Here is a 17,241-nt window from a genome sequence, read left to right on the forward strand (position 1 = left end):
CATCTAAAGCGGACTAAATTGATTTAGTATACACTGCTCTCAAAGATTCCACTAATTTGTGAGTAAGACGTTTGCAAAACCCTCGTAAGCATTAGAGGAGTTTCAGGTAAGCTGAAAATTATTACGTCAATTTCGTGCACTTTAGATGCGTAAAGAATGCACTTTACAAATCTGCGATACCTGTTTATCGTATAAAGTTATGAATTTGTAAACATTGTGCTTCAATTTTTGTTTTTTGACTCACCAATTTTCGGGAAATCTTTTAAAAAAAAGCGAAAGCTTGCACCAGGCCGCGCAAAGCTCAAGACACAGCGAAGCTAGCCAAAATGCCGACACCGCGTTCCACCGCGTTACAATGCCGACAACGCGTTCCAGCAGACCCGCTCTGTCAAGGCGTGTCTCTCTCTCGCTCGCTCTCTAGGACTTACGGCCGTCACTGCGCGTTGCATAGCGCAGCTTGCCACACCGACACCGCGTTCCAATGCCAACGCGTTCCAGCAGACCCGCTCCGTGAATGCATCTCTCTCTCTCTCACTCTCATATTCTTTATCTCTCTCCTGAGCATAGCGCGCAAAACCTCTTCTTCACCTCGCAGAGCATTGGCACGAGTGCGTGCGAATGCGCCAGCTGTGGACGAAGACGACGTCGCTCGAACGCAATCATATGGTTCGCCTAAATGCATGTTCTGCGAGCGTGGCTAAATAGCCTAGTGGTAGGGTGCACTAGAATGGTGGAGTGGGTCCGGCGGACGCCTTGGCAAGCGCCGAGGGTGAAGCAAAAAACGTGGAAATTGTGGCGGCGCTGCCGTCCCCTTATTCTGAACTTCCGGCAAATCAACGTTGGCTCCGGCTGTTTCGGCGGCGCTCATTGGCTGAGGCGAGCTCACAGGCTTAGTAGCTGTCGTCTGCTCGACGCACCGTCGTTGTTGCATCGCTTGTGTTCTTTCCGCCGCCCATTTTTCCATTTTATTTAGAATAGATTGGTGGGGAATATTATCAGTGTTGCCGCCACCGAGTATCAGCCTGTCAAAGCTCCGTGCAGCTGCGGTAGGGTCTCCGAGGCGACAAGCGCCCGGCCGGCACGCGGGGCCGCTCATTAGGGAGAAAGCGACGGTGGTGCCACCAGCTATTTAATAAAAAAAGCCTCAGCGTGGACCCTGCGTTGGACCCACTCCCCCAATCTAGTACACTCTACCTGTGGTTACGATGCTCGCCTTGCGACCATGGTAACGCGGGTTCGAATCTCGCATCGGCAAGAAAGTTAATTTTATTTCTTTCGTCATTAGTGATGATGATAGTTTTTTGATACGAACCACAAATTACGGCTGACTTAAACAGCTTCGCTGTTAAAACTTTCAAGGCCATAAATCAAAATTCTCCTTCCTAGTGTCACTAAAATTAAAATTTTTTCTCTCAGATGGAACAAACTTCATTCAAATCGGTGCAGTGGCTGTCCCAGAAAAAGCATTTCTGTGCGTGACATGTATCTACCGAGGTAGAAAACTGGTCACGAGGTACAATGCGCCCCTTGGAGTATACGTCGAGAAGGCTTGATAAGCCGACAGCTATACCGATAAAGGTAGAGTCTGCTTCGAGCATGCGTGACGCGTGCGTGTGTTGTGTACCCCGCCGAGTCAAGGTTAAAGTGCTCTAAAGTGATTGTTGCTCTAAAGTGATTGCCGCCATCGCTAAGTGTCTGGAAAGTATTTCATGAACTTAATTTCTAATGCCATACAGTTCGCCCTGTCTCAAAGTTTGAATTATTAAAAAAGTTGTCGCAGTTTCACCTGAAAGGCGAAGCATCAATTGCGATAGCAAATTTGAAGAGAGCTATACGGAGTAATGATAGCAGCTTTATCAGCTGTATAAACTTGGACATGCAGCAGCACCGGCAACACGCAGAACTGTTGTCGACGCCGCCGGCGTTTTGCCCGCGTTCGCCTAAAATGCGTGCAGCGTTGGTGACTGTTGCCGGAGCCTCTGATATAAATAGGCACTTGATGCCGCAGCTAATCGTCGCCTCCCTTCCCTGCCCCTCCCCCCCTCCCCACAGCCTTTCGCGCGTCGGAAGAAGGTACGTTTACTCTACATATATGGTGATTGTAGAGGAGGAAAGAGACGCCTACTTCTGCAGCCCGCTGAGCCGTGCTCCCTCAAGGGCTGCAGAAGATAGCGCCAACCTTTCCCTTTCCCTCAAGAACCACTTACCCTTAAGGGAGCACAGCGCAGAACGCGCGTTTGTTCTCCGCCGTGCGTTCACTCCCCGTAAAAGCGCGCGTCCCTCGCGCTCTTTCACTCGCACATACAGCGTTCGGCGGCGCGCGGCGACGATTTCATCTCCATTGACGTCATACGGAACCTCACGGCGACGGCGACGGCGACGCCGACGGCAGAAATCTGCTTTTGAGTGTCCATATAATTGCTATCGCAATAGTAACATTTCGTTCCTAGGCCAACGGCTCCACCTATAACCGAAGCCAAGTCACTTCAACACGCGAAGCCATGCAAGTCCTTTCAAGCTACCTCTTAATTCATAGTTATGCTCCAATCGATGTAAGAGTTTCAAATAAAGACAGGAGAAAAGAATACAGTGACAATCAGTTCTAAAGTAGTCATGCACATATACAACATAAATGCAATAAAACAAATGTTCACGAAGAGTTCACAAAATTCAGTTGTGAAAGTGCAAATTACATCTCTTGTTTGTAAAGATTATTCACGGAATTGTCAAACATACACACAAAAGCCACGCGACCACGTTAACAAAAGGGATTACGGTGCCACAATGTGCACTTAGGATCTGGATTGAATTTCTTGATTTCTTGGTTGGCTCCTCAGCGCAAGCTGCGACAGAGAGCCAATCGCGGTGGAGAAATTCGATCGCGATCGAAAGTGAATATGTGACACCGCTATATCGAACAAAACCGGCCGGCTGGTCTGTCATCGATCAAATGCAACCGGAATGTCTCCCCTTTTCTAAAAGTGTAAAAAAATAAGTGCCCATTGCGAATAGGATCGACGCCACACGTTTCTGACCTAGCTCTGAACATTTATCCCATCGCAAAATTATTTCCGAGAAATTATGCGTGCCCTTTTAATAATTTAGAGACCAAGATGTTACTTACGAAGTTGTTGCGCATGGAAAGAAAATTGATTGGGACAGGTCATCCGATCAGCTCAACACTAATTACAAAACTACACAAAAGACTAAAAGTTGACCAAAAATCAAGGCCTGTTAGATGCATTCATGCCAATCGTTTAGCAAGTGCTCCATAAGCTCCATTTTAAACAGAATATACCTGTTGGTTGCAATGAACTGAAGTGGTGGATAACGTGCGATTATATATTATCTGTGCACGCAGAAACGTGATTGTAAAATGTGCCTTATACCTTATTCGAAATTGCGACCTTTCTCCTTCTTTCGTCCCTTTAAACCCCTTCCCCCGTGTAGGGTAGCAAACCGGACGTGCGTCTGGTTAACCTCCCTGCCTTTCCTTTCTTCTTTTTCCTCCTCCTCTCCTCCTCCGTGACCTAGTAGGCTATAATGCTGTGACTGTTTCGGAATTTTCTTGGCTGAGTTCTTAAGATGTCCATTTTATTTAACATCCAAAGGGCATTGGTTTTTCTCGTTCTGCCAATATATTGTTTGTGGAAGCAGAAACATTTCATCATATAGATTACATTGGAGCAGGTAAAGCAATATTTGATCATAGCCCATTGTCTATGAGTTCGAGGTTGCGGTTTCCACCCTGGCCGTGGCGGTCGTATTCCGATGAAGGTGGAATGCAACAACGCCCATTTATCGCATGTTTGGGTGCACGTTAAAGAACCGCAGGGCGTCAAAATTATTCCATAATCCCCAATTACTGCGTGACAATAAGCGTACCCTGGCACGTAAAACCGCGGAATTTTCTTTTTTTTTTTTCGAGTGTTCCTAATTTGAAATTCATTTTGCGTGTGAATGTAATGAGACATGCCCACCGTCATATCTGATCCACAAGTTCAAACAGTCCAATCAATAGATATACACAAACAAAGCATAAGAATTGACTGTGATATTCTTCTAAATCAGTGCCTGTAATGAATAATTTAACGTTTAGAAAGTGTATATGCTTGACTAATCGTATGTTTTATTTATTTCCAGAGTACACGTACACGAAGTTCCCATCAGCCAGTGTATATCCAGCATAACAAGCAGCCTGTTTTCGATGCTGGCCAGGGAAATGAAGGAGAAATAAAATTATGAAAACCTTGATCAAAAAGTATTCATACACTTTTTTCTTTATTACAAAATGGAATGTTTATTTTTCATAATACAGGGAAATGGCTCTTGGAATAAAGGACTACAAAAGGTAGCTTGAACACTGACGTGTCCTAACGCTCGCCAGTGCCTGAATGGGATATGCCAAAATTTATTGATTTACCGTTGTAGTCCACTTTAAAATCAATAATTTTCATGTTGCATTTGACTTTACATTTCGGTAAAATACAATGTTTATTCCACGGAAATCCCAAGCGAAATCAACGTAATAACTGGTAAATGAAATTGCAATGGTTCCACGGTGGCCACTTTTCAATAATGATCAACGAGTCTACAATAATAGGTCCACGATATTTCAACAAATGAAGACGTCAACGGAATGCCTACTGCAATTCAACAACCATTTTCGTAAGTGGCATTAGAGCCAGGTATGACTGCTGCGCCATAAATCCCTAACTAACGAGCCTTAACCTCTTGTCATGTAGCAAACCGAACGCTGGTTTGTGTAACCTCCATAACTCTCTTTCCGGTTTATGATTTTCTTGTCTATCTAAACAAACACGCACTCTCAGTCATCACACTAACACAAACACGTACACACACACACACACACACACACACACATGCACCCACACACATGCACGCACACAACACAGACACACGCGCGCACACATATGCAAACGTATGTCTTCTCCACTATTATTACAAGACAACAATGCCGTTTTGGGTTCCAGCATGTGTTAGCCTACGAGCACAAAGTCATCTCTCAGCAAAACTTCGCCATGCCCTCTATGACCCTTCCTTTGTACTGTCCCCTCCGCCCCCCCCCCCCCCTTTTTTTTTCGTAATCTTATTTATGCATTTTGAACTCCTTTGCGTCGCTGCGGCTTCGAAGGCATCTTTGTACGGTTCGCAGCGAAGGAACTAGGAATTCAGTGAGGCGAACGTTGAGAGCCCAGGATAATTTTTTTTCTTCGTTTTTTTTTTTCGGTGGAAAAGAAGGTAGGCAGAAAAGATGGTAAAAGAGGTTCTATGCCTCGCTCCGCAAGCAGCTTGTTGCATGCGTGACTGCGTTTGAAAGGCAAGCACAGAAGCCGAGATATAAGGCACGCATGCATACTTGAGCAGCATCACAGTGACAGCTGCAGGTGACGTTGTTCCGAGGAATAGAGAAAAAATATATATATATATGTGTGTGTGTGTGTGTGTGTGTGTGTGTGTGTGTGTGTGTGTGTGTGTGTGTGTGTGTGTGTGTGTGTGTGTGTGTGTGTGTGTGTTCCTCAAGAAAACCGAGACGGTGCGGCGGCGTTGTAGGATTTGCTGTTGGCTGCTTCGTCTCTGTCTGCTTTTTGCCCCCTCTTATTTAAAACCTCATTCCCCGTGTTCCGCTAGCTGCAAGCGCCCTGTAGGCATACATGCATACACGACCGTGGCTGCAGCAGCGGGCTTATGAAGAGAGGCTTAGAAAACTCCCCTAAACAAACCTGCTTCGGGTCAAAAAGCAGCATTCTGAGCTTATCATGCATGCGTATTGGAGGTCTTACCCGAGTTGCTTGCCGCCGACATCTACTCTTGAAGCACCCCTTGTACTCTCCCTCCCTCCCTCCCTTCCCCCTACCTAGCTCCTTTCTTCTTTTTCCTCTGTGCCGATGGTTGTGCATGACTTCGTATACGTAGAGCACTCCCCCCCCCCCAAAAAAAAAAAAAAAACTAAAAAAAAAGAGACATGAAGACACCGTCTATCTTTTGTTTCATTTCGGTTTTTTGGTGCGCGATGTATACGAAGTCAAGATGCACCAACTCGCCCCAAAAACGCCACACTCATGTTTTGCGGTTGGTCGTCCTGCGTTTTGTTTTGCAAGATATGCTAAATATACGCTCAGTGCGCGGTAAAACCTTCCATTAAAGTAAACAGAAGCATTTGTCTGTCTTTCATAATTGCCTTCTTTGTATTTCGGTTAGGGTTCAGGACGTTTACTCGGAGGATTCCAACGAAAGACCCGTTCCTGTGCATACGCTTCTTAAGACAAAGTTTTATGATTCTTTAGAAGGAAAAAAAAAGATAATCACGCTACAACACGTAATTGATTTGCCCTTCCTCTTCTATTGACCCTTTTCGCGGCGATCCCGTGGGCGCTGCCATGTTTGATCACGTGGTGACGCGTCCATTGCTTGCCTCAACTGCCTCCGTTGCCTCCTTGTTTACAATGGAAGTGTATGACGCCGGCGCGGCTTAGAAAACCTCTGTGGTTGGAGATATCGTAAGCGCGGTGACTAGGTGGACGACAGGAATCTTTGGTCACAGCTTCAGAGAACATTCAAAAGCGCTTTCGGAGCTGATTAAGCTATGTCCAAACGGCGCAAGTAGCGTATACGGTGCTTGTTCTAAAAGTGGGGCTAAATATGTATTCCACTCTATCCAAACATTCCGCTCATGAATTCAGTCAGGATTAGTGTGTTTTGCTGTTTGTTCTTTATTCGGCAAGTATTTTGAAAGAGTGGCTTGTCAGTTTCTGATTCAGTGAAGTTCGTCGGTGCGGCCACTATCTAATTATTTTGTGCCTAATCGCTCGCGGGTGTGCTCAGTTCCGGTAGATTTGTTCTTGCTGTACAAAAGGCTTGAAACGTAGCTGTTTTGTACATTGTAATACCTTGTAGCAAGTATATATTACAGCTAGTAACACGCTTACTCTTGTGGACCGTCACAAAACATTCAGCTTCGATTCGTGCGCCATCGGTGTAGTCCGTCATTTATTGTGCGTATGCAGTGCGCATATATTCAAGTGTGCGCCCATTCACTTATTCTTGATACGTCGGCGATAGAGTGGGTGTAAGTTTTCCTGCCATTTGGGACAGATGTGCATAGTTAACGTGAGCGAAACTTACTATGACAGGAAGCGGCGCTATTCCCTTTGTCATCGTTTAACGAGTGGTACTCCCTCTTGACGACGTTCTGGGAATGAAGCCCTTTCTCTGAAGGTTAGCGATACAAGGCTGGCTTTTGAGCAAATGTCTGTATCCTCGAGGAAAGCCTTCCATCTCGAAGTGCTGGTAACACGTTCGGACAGTTGCAGCAGCGGTCCGCGAACTTGGCCACACAGATTCATTTCATTCCTTAACATGCCAGTCACTATTTTTGCAGCCAAGTACTGCACACGTCTTCAATCCACATGATTTATTCTAGCATGATTGGAGCACAGTGTGTTGGCGAAAACTCACTTGCATTTCCGACAGCTGATCGCACGGAAGCAAGGTAGAAGCGGTAATCGTTTCGTATTCGTGCGCGGTCGCTGAGGAAACGTATGGCGCGCCGCCGTGAGCGCCATCTGGTTTCTCTAAAACAAACTGCTCCGCGAAAAGAGTCAATAGAGCCTCTAAAATACGAAAATTGGTACTTTAGTACTTCACACGATCTCGGCGCAAATTTGCAAAGCAATTACCCACAAAATGCCTTAGTACTAAATTTTGGTTGTAGCTACGAGCTAAATATTAACAGCCTTCTGAACGGTAATTAGTACAGTTTTCTTTTATTATCTGCCATCTCTAAAGGTTACCAAACCTGATTATTGTTCTTCACATTTCGGTAAAACATCGTGCTTGTTTATGTACCTCCGATATAATGCATAGGCTGTGCACGCACAAATGTATTTTTGTATTCTGTATTTGCCCGGATATGACTAGGATGACCTGCACTTGGACATCTGTGTTACGCAAAACGTAAAGCATATGTCTGTGCTGCTGCGCATGCAGAGACGGTTCCACTCGTGACTTGTTTCCGTGTTCGCGTGCGTTGTGTTTGTAACGTGGGATTCATAAGAACCCCCTTTGCATCTTCCCAGGGCTTTCCAGGGATACATTATTTTGTGTAGCGCTTTATTGCAGAATTAAGAAGGACTATAGGCAAGTACTCTACGAGTACCAGTATCTGCTTAAACAGGAGGTTATAAAAATGGCAGGAAGAGCGCATATGCCACGAAGCATGTGCACAACACACGTCCACCCAAACTCAGTGGCCAACCAAACACATTGAATGGGGCCGAACTGGCGGTGCTTACCTGGGTGACTCCATGGAGAACTCTGACGTCGAGTGTGACGAGTTCCTGGAGACGGCCGAGGCACCGGCGGCCGTGGCCGCGGCCATGTTCGAGTTCATGTATCCAATGTGGCAGCGCACGTCCTTGGACGTGGTGAAGGCGCTGCGGTTGTTCTTGTCCGGCCGGAAGAGGATGATGTAGACGCGTGGCATGAATAGGAGCACCAGGGCCACCTCGGCCGAGAAGCTGATGCAGAGGCAGAGCGTGATCACCTTGTGCTTGCTCCCGAAGTAGATGGGCACGAACGCGGCCCAGATCACCAGAGTCGTGTACATTGTGAAGCCAATGAACTTGGCCTCGTTGAAGTTCTCCGGCACGTTGCGCGTCTTCACGGCGTACACCGTGCACATCGCGATGAGGAAGAAGTCGAACCCCAGCGGCGCGATGATGCCCAGCGTGGTGGTGTTGCAGATGAGCTTGACCCGGTCCAGCGCCGGGTAGTCGAACATGCTGTCCGGGGGCTCGAGCACCACCATGGCGCCGATGATGGCCGCCTCGACGGAGATGAGCAGCCACGTGATCACCACTTGGGCGGTGGCGCTCATGAATCGAGGCTTCTTGGTGATGATCTTCTTCTTGGAACCGGCCAGGATCCTGCGAATTTGACAGTGGCGGTATACTCTGGGGTTCATAGCACTATGTGCTCGCACTAGCGTTCACGGACGCGATGTCGCGCGGTAAAATTTTAGATGCGGTGACCCCGCTTCAAGCGAAACGCGAAGTTTTGACGCTCTGTAGCTCAGTTATGACATAAATAGTTTTCTCCAAAGTAATTGGTACATTGGGGGAGCTTAAACACATCGCAAGACATCACAGCGATCGTAGAGTTAAGGAGTACAAATATTATCGGTAACCGACGTCAAATCGCGACCGTTGGAAGTTATAACCCAGCTTTTATTGACACGCAATAAAACTTGCCTGACACGTCAGTGTGGTGCGCGCTCAGAAAACAGAACAAAACTTGTTCGGCTGTTTGGAATCGCTGAGTATAAGCTTTGTGAAACTAAGCCTCCCTTTTTGTTGTTTTAGCTTTTCTGCAGCTACAAGGTATTTTCGCGTCAGCGACAGCGAGTGCTGATCCCGCCACCAGGTGGGATCTCTTTTTTTGTGCTATCGAGAACGAAAGCTTCCGCGCGACGTATGGCACGAAAAAATTTAGGTAGCCTGGCACCTTAGCTGCATAGCTCAGAGCTTCGAGATAGAGCGTGGGCTTCCTTAGACATTCAATATGGTCCCTTTTTTTGTTTTTTGATGCGGTGGATTTACCAGAAAGCCACTGCCGTGCCATGTCCCAACAAATAAGACTGCAATTTATAATTTTCAATCGGGGCATCAGGTATCCATAAAATTTTTATCCACTTACTCCATTCGTCGACAGCAGGAATGCGTATAGATAATTGCTCTTGTGAGGGCCATTAAAGCCCTTCTTGTAACTTCCATACAGTGTAGCCTCGATCTTAATAAAAACGCTTGAGTATAGAGATAACGATCCCTACAGAAATAGGGAACCAAAACCTGAATAAATTAGACAAGGTATTATCACTGCTTCTACCACCGGTGTACCACTGATATTAATCCAGTAAAGAAAAAGTAAGCTGTGCTTCACTTTCGAGTTTGTTGGGATTTTCAAAACCATCATTTATTGCCCCTCTGATTCGAGTACTCTCGGTACACTCTCATATAGTCACTGCCGAAATTTGACCGCCAGTTACGTGACTCACCTGTTTTCAAAAATACCCCAACACACCTTATGGGCAAGATCTATGATTTAGAAAATGTACCATCGTATCTCCACAGTTACCTTGACGAGGTTAAAGCAAATATTTAGTTTAGTTGGTTCGCATTAACCGAAGGTTCGGATTACGCAAATGTAAGGTTAATGCGAACATTTAAACCGGAGCCGCATTTTTCCAGAGTCGGACGTTCAAATTGACGAACTCGAGACATGGAGGCACCGAACGAACGAGTAGTGAGACAACGTACCTAGCGATCCGGTTCGTCTTGGTGACGAGCGCCGCGTAGATCATGGCAAAGCTGAGACCAGGCAGCACGCGTGTGATGAAGCAGGTTAGTGCGCTGGGCTTGGCCAACAGAGCGAACGTGGTTCCGTGGCACAGGAACATGCCGACGAGTATGATGTAGGACAGCTCGCGCGTCGAGCTCTTCACCACGGGCGTGTCGTTGTGGCGAATGAAGATGATCATGGCGGCCAGTGTGGCCATCAGGCCCAGGCAAGCTATGCTCATGGCTGCCAGTGACTGGCTGTCAGTCCAGTGGATGTACTCCTCCGGGATGCGGACGCAGCCTTAACAAAAACAAATGTTCGCAATAAGTTAGACAGTTAAAAGAGAGAAAAAAGTTGCTGTATCTACGACGTTATGCAACTAAGTACAATGCTATAGCAAGTGTATACAAAGCTCTGAAAGTTAATTGCAACGCTATACATGTAATGTCTTGTTAATAATGACACGCAGTTTCACAATTCCCGATGGAAGATGAGTGCCATGCTAAGTTCGAGTCACGTTCGAGGCAATGAAGGAAACGAAAAAATGGCAAGAGTTCTCGTTAGGAAATGCTATTTCGAAGCTGATTGGCAGTTTCTCATGCCAATGCAAACAACGCAACCATTACTCCTATTGTTTGTCGTATATGATATGGAAAAATGGTGAAGTCAATACTTTGAAATCGCAAACCCTTTAGTTCGCCAGTACTTGAGGGCGGCTTTCTACAGCTGCAGTTTCACGCTACTTGTAAAAAGCCGAAACAATAAGGGTAATGCTTCCAACGAAATGAGGCGCTTTCAACGCACCTGTTAGAGTCTATGTGAAGCGAAGCTTTTCTTGACGCAGTTAATTAAATGATATACAACCAGCCGTGATGCGTACACTTTCGTCTACCTTCAACCTATGCAACGTGTAATCTCATGCAATGTTTATATTTATGCCGATGAAAGAGCCGAGGGTAACGCTCGAACGTGCAGGTCTTACGCATGACAACGACAAAATGTCGCTATCTGTGTTTTCACCAGCACTTCACAATGCTCACAGACGACGCTGAGACTGATCTTTATTTGCTTCTTTAAACTTATAACATAGCCACTTCCTGGCTCCTTCCCTGGCGCATCCGTTCTTTACAAATGTTCGCACACATCAAACCATGATGCTAAATGTCGAAACAACTGCGTCATAAAAGGCCACAGAAACAATTAATTTATATTATATTCTGACAGCGCGACTCTCGATACACTTGTATGATTGCTTTGAGTGCTTAACTTTTAAAAAAAGACTGCGCGTTCTTTGCTGGCCAAACAGGGGTTCCTCGATTGCACATAGTACGTTGTTCCTGTGGAAGTTGCAACAAAGCCTCACCCGTGAGGTTCTCGTTAGGCCACCAACCCCTCTCGCAGTCCAAGCAGGTGTAATCGTCTTTGACGTACTGATTCTCTTTGCAGGCCACGCAGTTCCAGCAACACTTCATCGTTTCCGAGTGAATGCTCTGAAAGAATAAGAAGAGGAGTTCATGCTGTAATGGCACGTATGCTCTCCGGGGCATCCTAATTCTACTTTTGATTTGACTTCCGGCTTAACACTCACTTTGTAATAATTCCCTGAGCACCTTCAATTCAATTGAACTCAAGTTTACCTGCCCTTCGATGATCATGTCAGATGATAAACACACCTTCAGGATCCGCTGATAAAGGCTACTTGTGGAAAGCAATAGTAATCGTTACTCAAGAGCAAGGTAACTTCATTAACAACAATGGCAACAAGACGTCACACATCACGCCAAAAGAATGGCAGCAAGTAGAACAATGTTGTTCAAAATATGCACTTAAAGTATGAAGTACAAACAGTTTGTAACAAGCACAATAGGGAAACAATTTGTGAGAGACAACGGCATACAAACAATGATAAGAACTGTCATGCCATTAAAAACAAGTCTATGTAGTACTTCTTCGGTAAAGAATGGTGGTTCCGCGACCCATATATCCTGACGTATCTACAAAGAAACGCTTCTACAACAAAATTACTTGTATAACGAAGCTGGCCGAATTCAAATATTTCACGTGTATTGTGAGAATGCCTTTACAGCGAAGATCACTACAGCGAATTTCCCTATACAACGAAGAAATTCGTTCGTCCATGAAGACTGCATTCTTCCTTTACAATGACCGCACGTATAGCGGCGCCGCCACCGTCCTCCGCAGCTAATGACAGCGAGTATTCCAGTCCTGTCGCGCAGCTCCATAAATCGGTCAACTCGTACACCACTATCTGCAACATAGCAGCTGGCGTCACGGCTGACGGATACGTTGTGATTGATGACGACATGATGGCTTGTTGGAAACTGACGACGACAACGTCGTCGAAGCCATGAATTACGGGAAAGAGGCGAAGGTTGACTAAGGCAGCAATGGTGAACAGGCTGCGGAAGACCCAATCATTTTGACGACACTGGAGGCATTCGACGCTCTGCTGCTGTACCTGCGTCGCTCCAAAGTTTCTAGGCTGGGCGTGACATGAACTTCGATGACATAAGGTCGGCATCATTCGCACAGTCCGTCAGAAAGCGTGCAGAAGAAAATTAACCACGTCTTTCGCTATGCTTCCACATTTATGGGAACTAAAAGTTGTTGTTTTTTTTTTTTTTTTGTTGAGCGCGCTTAACTTGCTCTGCTGGGAGTGGTATGGTGCGCATTCTTTAAAATGAAGTGATTTGTATAACGAAGGACTTTGATGTTCCCAAGCGCTTCATTTTAAAGACATTTGACTCTACCTGTAAACTGCGACTCCAGGGGTAATAAGCTTACTGCACACCGTGAAAAAGAGGTAAACTATGATTTTCGTAGGCAATGTTTCTAGCTTAAAAGTGGCACGGTAAATCAGTGCGAACGTTGAGATTCACTTATTCAGAAATGGCGAGCTGCAGGAGTTGCAAACACGCTATTTCATGCTGAAATAATGAAAACAACAGAATTGTTTATTAAGCATTGATATGTGGCGTCTAATTTGAAGTCACATGATTACCTTCACTTCATCGACGGCGCTTATAAACCTCCATGTTCTCATCTTGTGCGTATTGTCTTGCTGTGTTGCTTGTTTTACTTCCTGTTAGCGTTCTTCTCCAGCAGTTACAAACCGTTCGCACGCCACTTCACTGTGGTAAAATCCAGGATAAGCAATGCGGCAATAACAAACTAAAATTTCTGCATTTTCGGAGCGCGCTGGTCTACATATATAGACCACCTCCTTAGTGACAGCTTTTGCTAGCAGTCGTCTGCGAGTGCACACGGATCAAAGAGTGATCTGTAAAGTTATACCTGATATCTTACGTCAGCCATTTTGAGCTAAGCTCCTTATACAAATGACAAGGTGTGCTGTAGAAGTATTTGTGAGCCGGGTGCACCTTCCAAAAGATACTTATTCTTTTTTTAGACTTGTAAAACACAAAATACTTACCCTTGGAATTCATAAATACGCTTTAAGTTGAAGCGCCAATTTGACTTGAACAAGTCCGACACAAGATAACGCCTGATGTGAACGCGCCGAAGGAAACGCAATGAGCATATCGGGCACAATCACATCAGGCTTTATCCGGTGCCTGACTTAGCCAAATCCAGTTGCGGCTTTAAGTTAAGGCGCATTTTGAAATACGGGGGTTACACTCTTGATATCTTTAAGCAAGGGCCAGATGAACTTCCAAAAAAAAAACAACATGTTTTTGTATTACCTTTTAGATGAGACTTTGCCAGGAACGATTCTATAGCTTGGAAAAGTTGTTTTATTTTCTTTCCTGTTGCAGTTTCTAAGGAAAAGAAACCTATTCTGGTTCAATTAGTACAGGTATTCTTTTTTTTTTTCATTTATTGCCTGTTTCAAGGATGTAACGTCTTTCTTGGCAAGCTGGAACGATTTCACCATGTGCTGCTACAACTCTTTTTTCGAACAAAGACTGAAATATTTCTTTACTTCTAAACCCGCCGCCTTCGGTTGACCACACTCGAGTCATGGTCCAGAAAATCCCTAATCCGGACTCCCCGTCTCCTAGCCACTCACAGGAAACGAGCGAAGCAGTCACACGTCGGTAGCTCTAAAAATGGTACAGCTTCGCTCGAAAATTGGCGTCACGGTTTTGCTGATGCAGGCCGTGCACGGGTAGCACAGGGCGAGGTCACTCAGCAGATTTTACCCGACTTCTTTGTTATTATTAGTTACTTCTTGAAACAAATATATTTTCATGGAGACGTGTTCACCAGAGATGAGTAGGTACAGAAAGAAAACACAAGAAATAAATATGGGTGAAAAATATCCTGCGGAAGTCACCTCCTTCCCCATCATTAACGAACTGACCCACACGTGCCAGGATTTTCTTCTGAAGCATGGAAAAAAGCTCGATGAGTCCTTGCTGCGTTTCAAGTGTTATCTAGACTGGCTTTTATCTTTTGTATGTTCTCAGTACGACGTTGAATATAAAAAAATGACATTTGCGGTCTTTGACGTAAAAGCACTAGGCGTAGTAAGGCGTGAGACAGGAGCGCGCTGCGATGGCGCGTTCCTGTATATTTAGGAACATACGCGCTGAACATAATTACCAAGCTTGTGTCGGCTAAGGTGTAGGGTGGTGCAAAACGCTGTGATATTAGCGTACTGGTGTGACTCTCACCAGTGTAGTTACATTGCAGGCTATATTTGCCTGTAAGCGTTTGTATAGAGTGTGACAAATAACATGAACGAAGTTCTTATAACACGCAGGATTTCCGCTGCAACGCACATACAAACACAGTACGGCTCATGAAACACTGGAATCTCTCTGTAATGTGATGCGTTTCCACGTGTATACGCGTACATGCGCGCGTGCGACTACACGTGTGTGTCTGTATCTGCGTGGTAACATGAGTGTGTTCCTACTTGCCGCACAAGACCAAATTGTCACCCTGTGTAATGGAGACGCTTTTCAAAGATCGAAAGCGTTGTATTGTAGACACATTGCTAAAACTACAGCAACTCTCACTCCGAGCGAGAATTTGCGAATTAAGGACTCCGGCAATGTTTAACACACAGCAATACAAAAAAGGACAAGCATATGAACAAAACTGTCGCATAAAAATAAAGGTACGGATCAAAGCTGTGCAGAGAAAAGGTTCACTTCAACTAAAAGTAAAACTCTTTTTGAAGACGTTGAAAAGTGGGTGTACAAAATGATCAGCGCCATCGGCTGTGCTGCTTTGCGTTAGCTGAGCTGAGAGGTTAACAAATAGAAGCAAATAAAGAAGCAGATCTCACACGAGATCTTTCAAACGCATCTTGAGAAATGGGCTAACGAGGTCGTTATTAGCGAATTCCCGAGCACAAGAGCGGTCATCGACAAACACTTCACGACGGAAACGAGCCACAAAAATTACAAACTGTGCCTGATGGTAGTACTCTAAAATAAGTGCCACTTTTGAGAATGACCCGTTCTGCTCTGCTGTTCAGGGAAGGCCGTTAAGAGCACCTGTCGAAAAGCATTCTATTTACGCGGCTGCGCGTCCCTGCTGATCGTTACGCAGTTTGAGTGATTAGCATCCTCTCTGAGTCGTTTTAAAACGGCGTGTATAGGGACGTTCTGACCAAACTCGTTTGCGCTATTGTGTTTCTAAACAATGCGAGTCTCGCGACGTCACTACGGCTGAGTCAACCTGACTGCTCACGCGAATCAGATTAAAGCGCAAATTTCCAGTGGGGAAATGCGTTGCGTGCAGTGGCTACAGACTGCAGCGACGTTGCCAGCAAAGGCAACAACAAAATAAGTGCACGGTGGTCTTTCAGTGGGAAGATTTCTTGAGAAGCTACAGAATAAAAGCGCCCACCACGGCCGGGGTCGAGCCCGCCACCTCGATCTCCATAGCGCAATGCCATAGCCACTATTGTACCATGGCAGGTAAAAGGAAGTGTCACGAGTCCATGTTATTTTCTTCAAGACACAGAGGCTATTTGTACGCTTGGTAATATGCCGGAGTGACATTGCAATTGACGAGCAGGCCGGCGCTAGAAAGATGCTCAGGCTCAGCTTATAAGCCTACTGGTCGTCACTTCCACCGTCATTTCGAAGAACATGAAAGCGATGCTTATGTCGCCTTCATTCGGTGTCACGGTTTCGGTAACCAGACTCGTATGCGTCACAGAATGTCATTCATTTGTCAGATGTTCCCCATACCGGCAAAAAAAAAGTTAGCAGAATCCCGTCGACCTCACGTAACATCGCTGCAGAAGGTCTGTGGCTGAGAACGACGTTGTTACGTGAAAATGGGTAGACGTCAATATTGCGAGGTGACGAGGTAGCCTTGTTTTACCGTCATTTCAATAAAAAGCATCGCGGGGCCCGTGACCGAACAACGTACCTTGACCTTTCCTTTCTCGCAGGGTAGCGAGCATATGGAGACGGGCGGCGTCTTTCGTTGTGCTTGGTGCCATTGCACGTCGCCGGTCATGGTGAGCTCACCGTTGACCCACGAACCAACCTGTACGTAATCGTAGTGGTGCTCACCCAGTTGTTGGTAGTTCATCAGGTCATACCTGCATCAACGAACGCGGAAGAGTGATCAGTTACACGCACTGAAATGACACCCCACAGGAATTATCGTTCTATCGCAGATCCATTCGCTACTCGTACCTTGCAATGTGCCCACAGATGTGTGTGCAAACATGCGTAGAGTTTGAAGGCATGTGTAATTTATTGCCTACGACTGATCTCGAATAATAACTTGTGGCAGAATACATCTCACGATGAACGTCGACGCTAATTCGATTAGAATTCACGCAATGTGGCGACAAACCGTATTGCTGAAGACGCCTTTATTAAGAATCTGTATTGGTCATTCTAAGCGATGGCTAACGCTAATATACCA

General features: G+C 45.7%; 1 protein-coding gene across 2 annotated transcripts in view; it reads right to left on the reverse strand.

The window, feature by feature from the left end:
- Window positions 1-17,241, reverse strand: part of LOC119461323 (metabotropic glutamate receptor 5-like) — a 390,655-nt gene that overhangs the window by 20,510 nt on the left and 352,904 nt on the right. For both annotated transcript variants that reach the window (XM_037722591.2, XM_037722590.2), the window contains 4 exons: window positions 16,735-16,909; window positions 11,723-11,849; window positions 10,338-10,659; window positions 8,316-8,948 (listed from right to left, as the gene is read on the reverse strand). In XM_037722591.2, coding sequence (XP_037578519.1) covers window positions 8,316-8,948; window positions 10,338-10,659; window positions 11,723-11,849; window positions 16,735-16,909 — 1,257 coding nt within the window. The remainder of the gene's footprint in view (window positions 1-8,315; window positions 8,949-10,337; window positions 10,660-11,722; window positions 11,850-16,734; window positions 16,910-17,241) is intronic.

The sequence above is a fragment of the Dermacentor silvarum genome, chromosome 8 (genome assembly GCF_013339745.2).
Source record: "Dermacentor silvarum isolate Dsil-2018 chromosome 8, BIME_Dsil_1.4, whole genome shotgun sequence".
NCBI lineage: Eukaryota > Metazoa > Arthropoda > Arachnida > Ixodida > Ixodidae > Dermacentor > Dermacentor silvarum.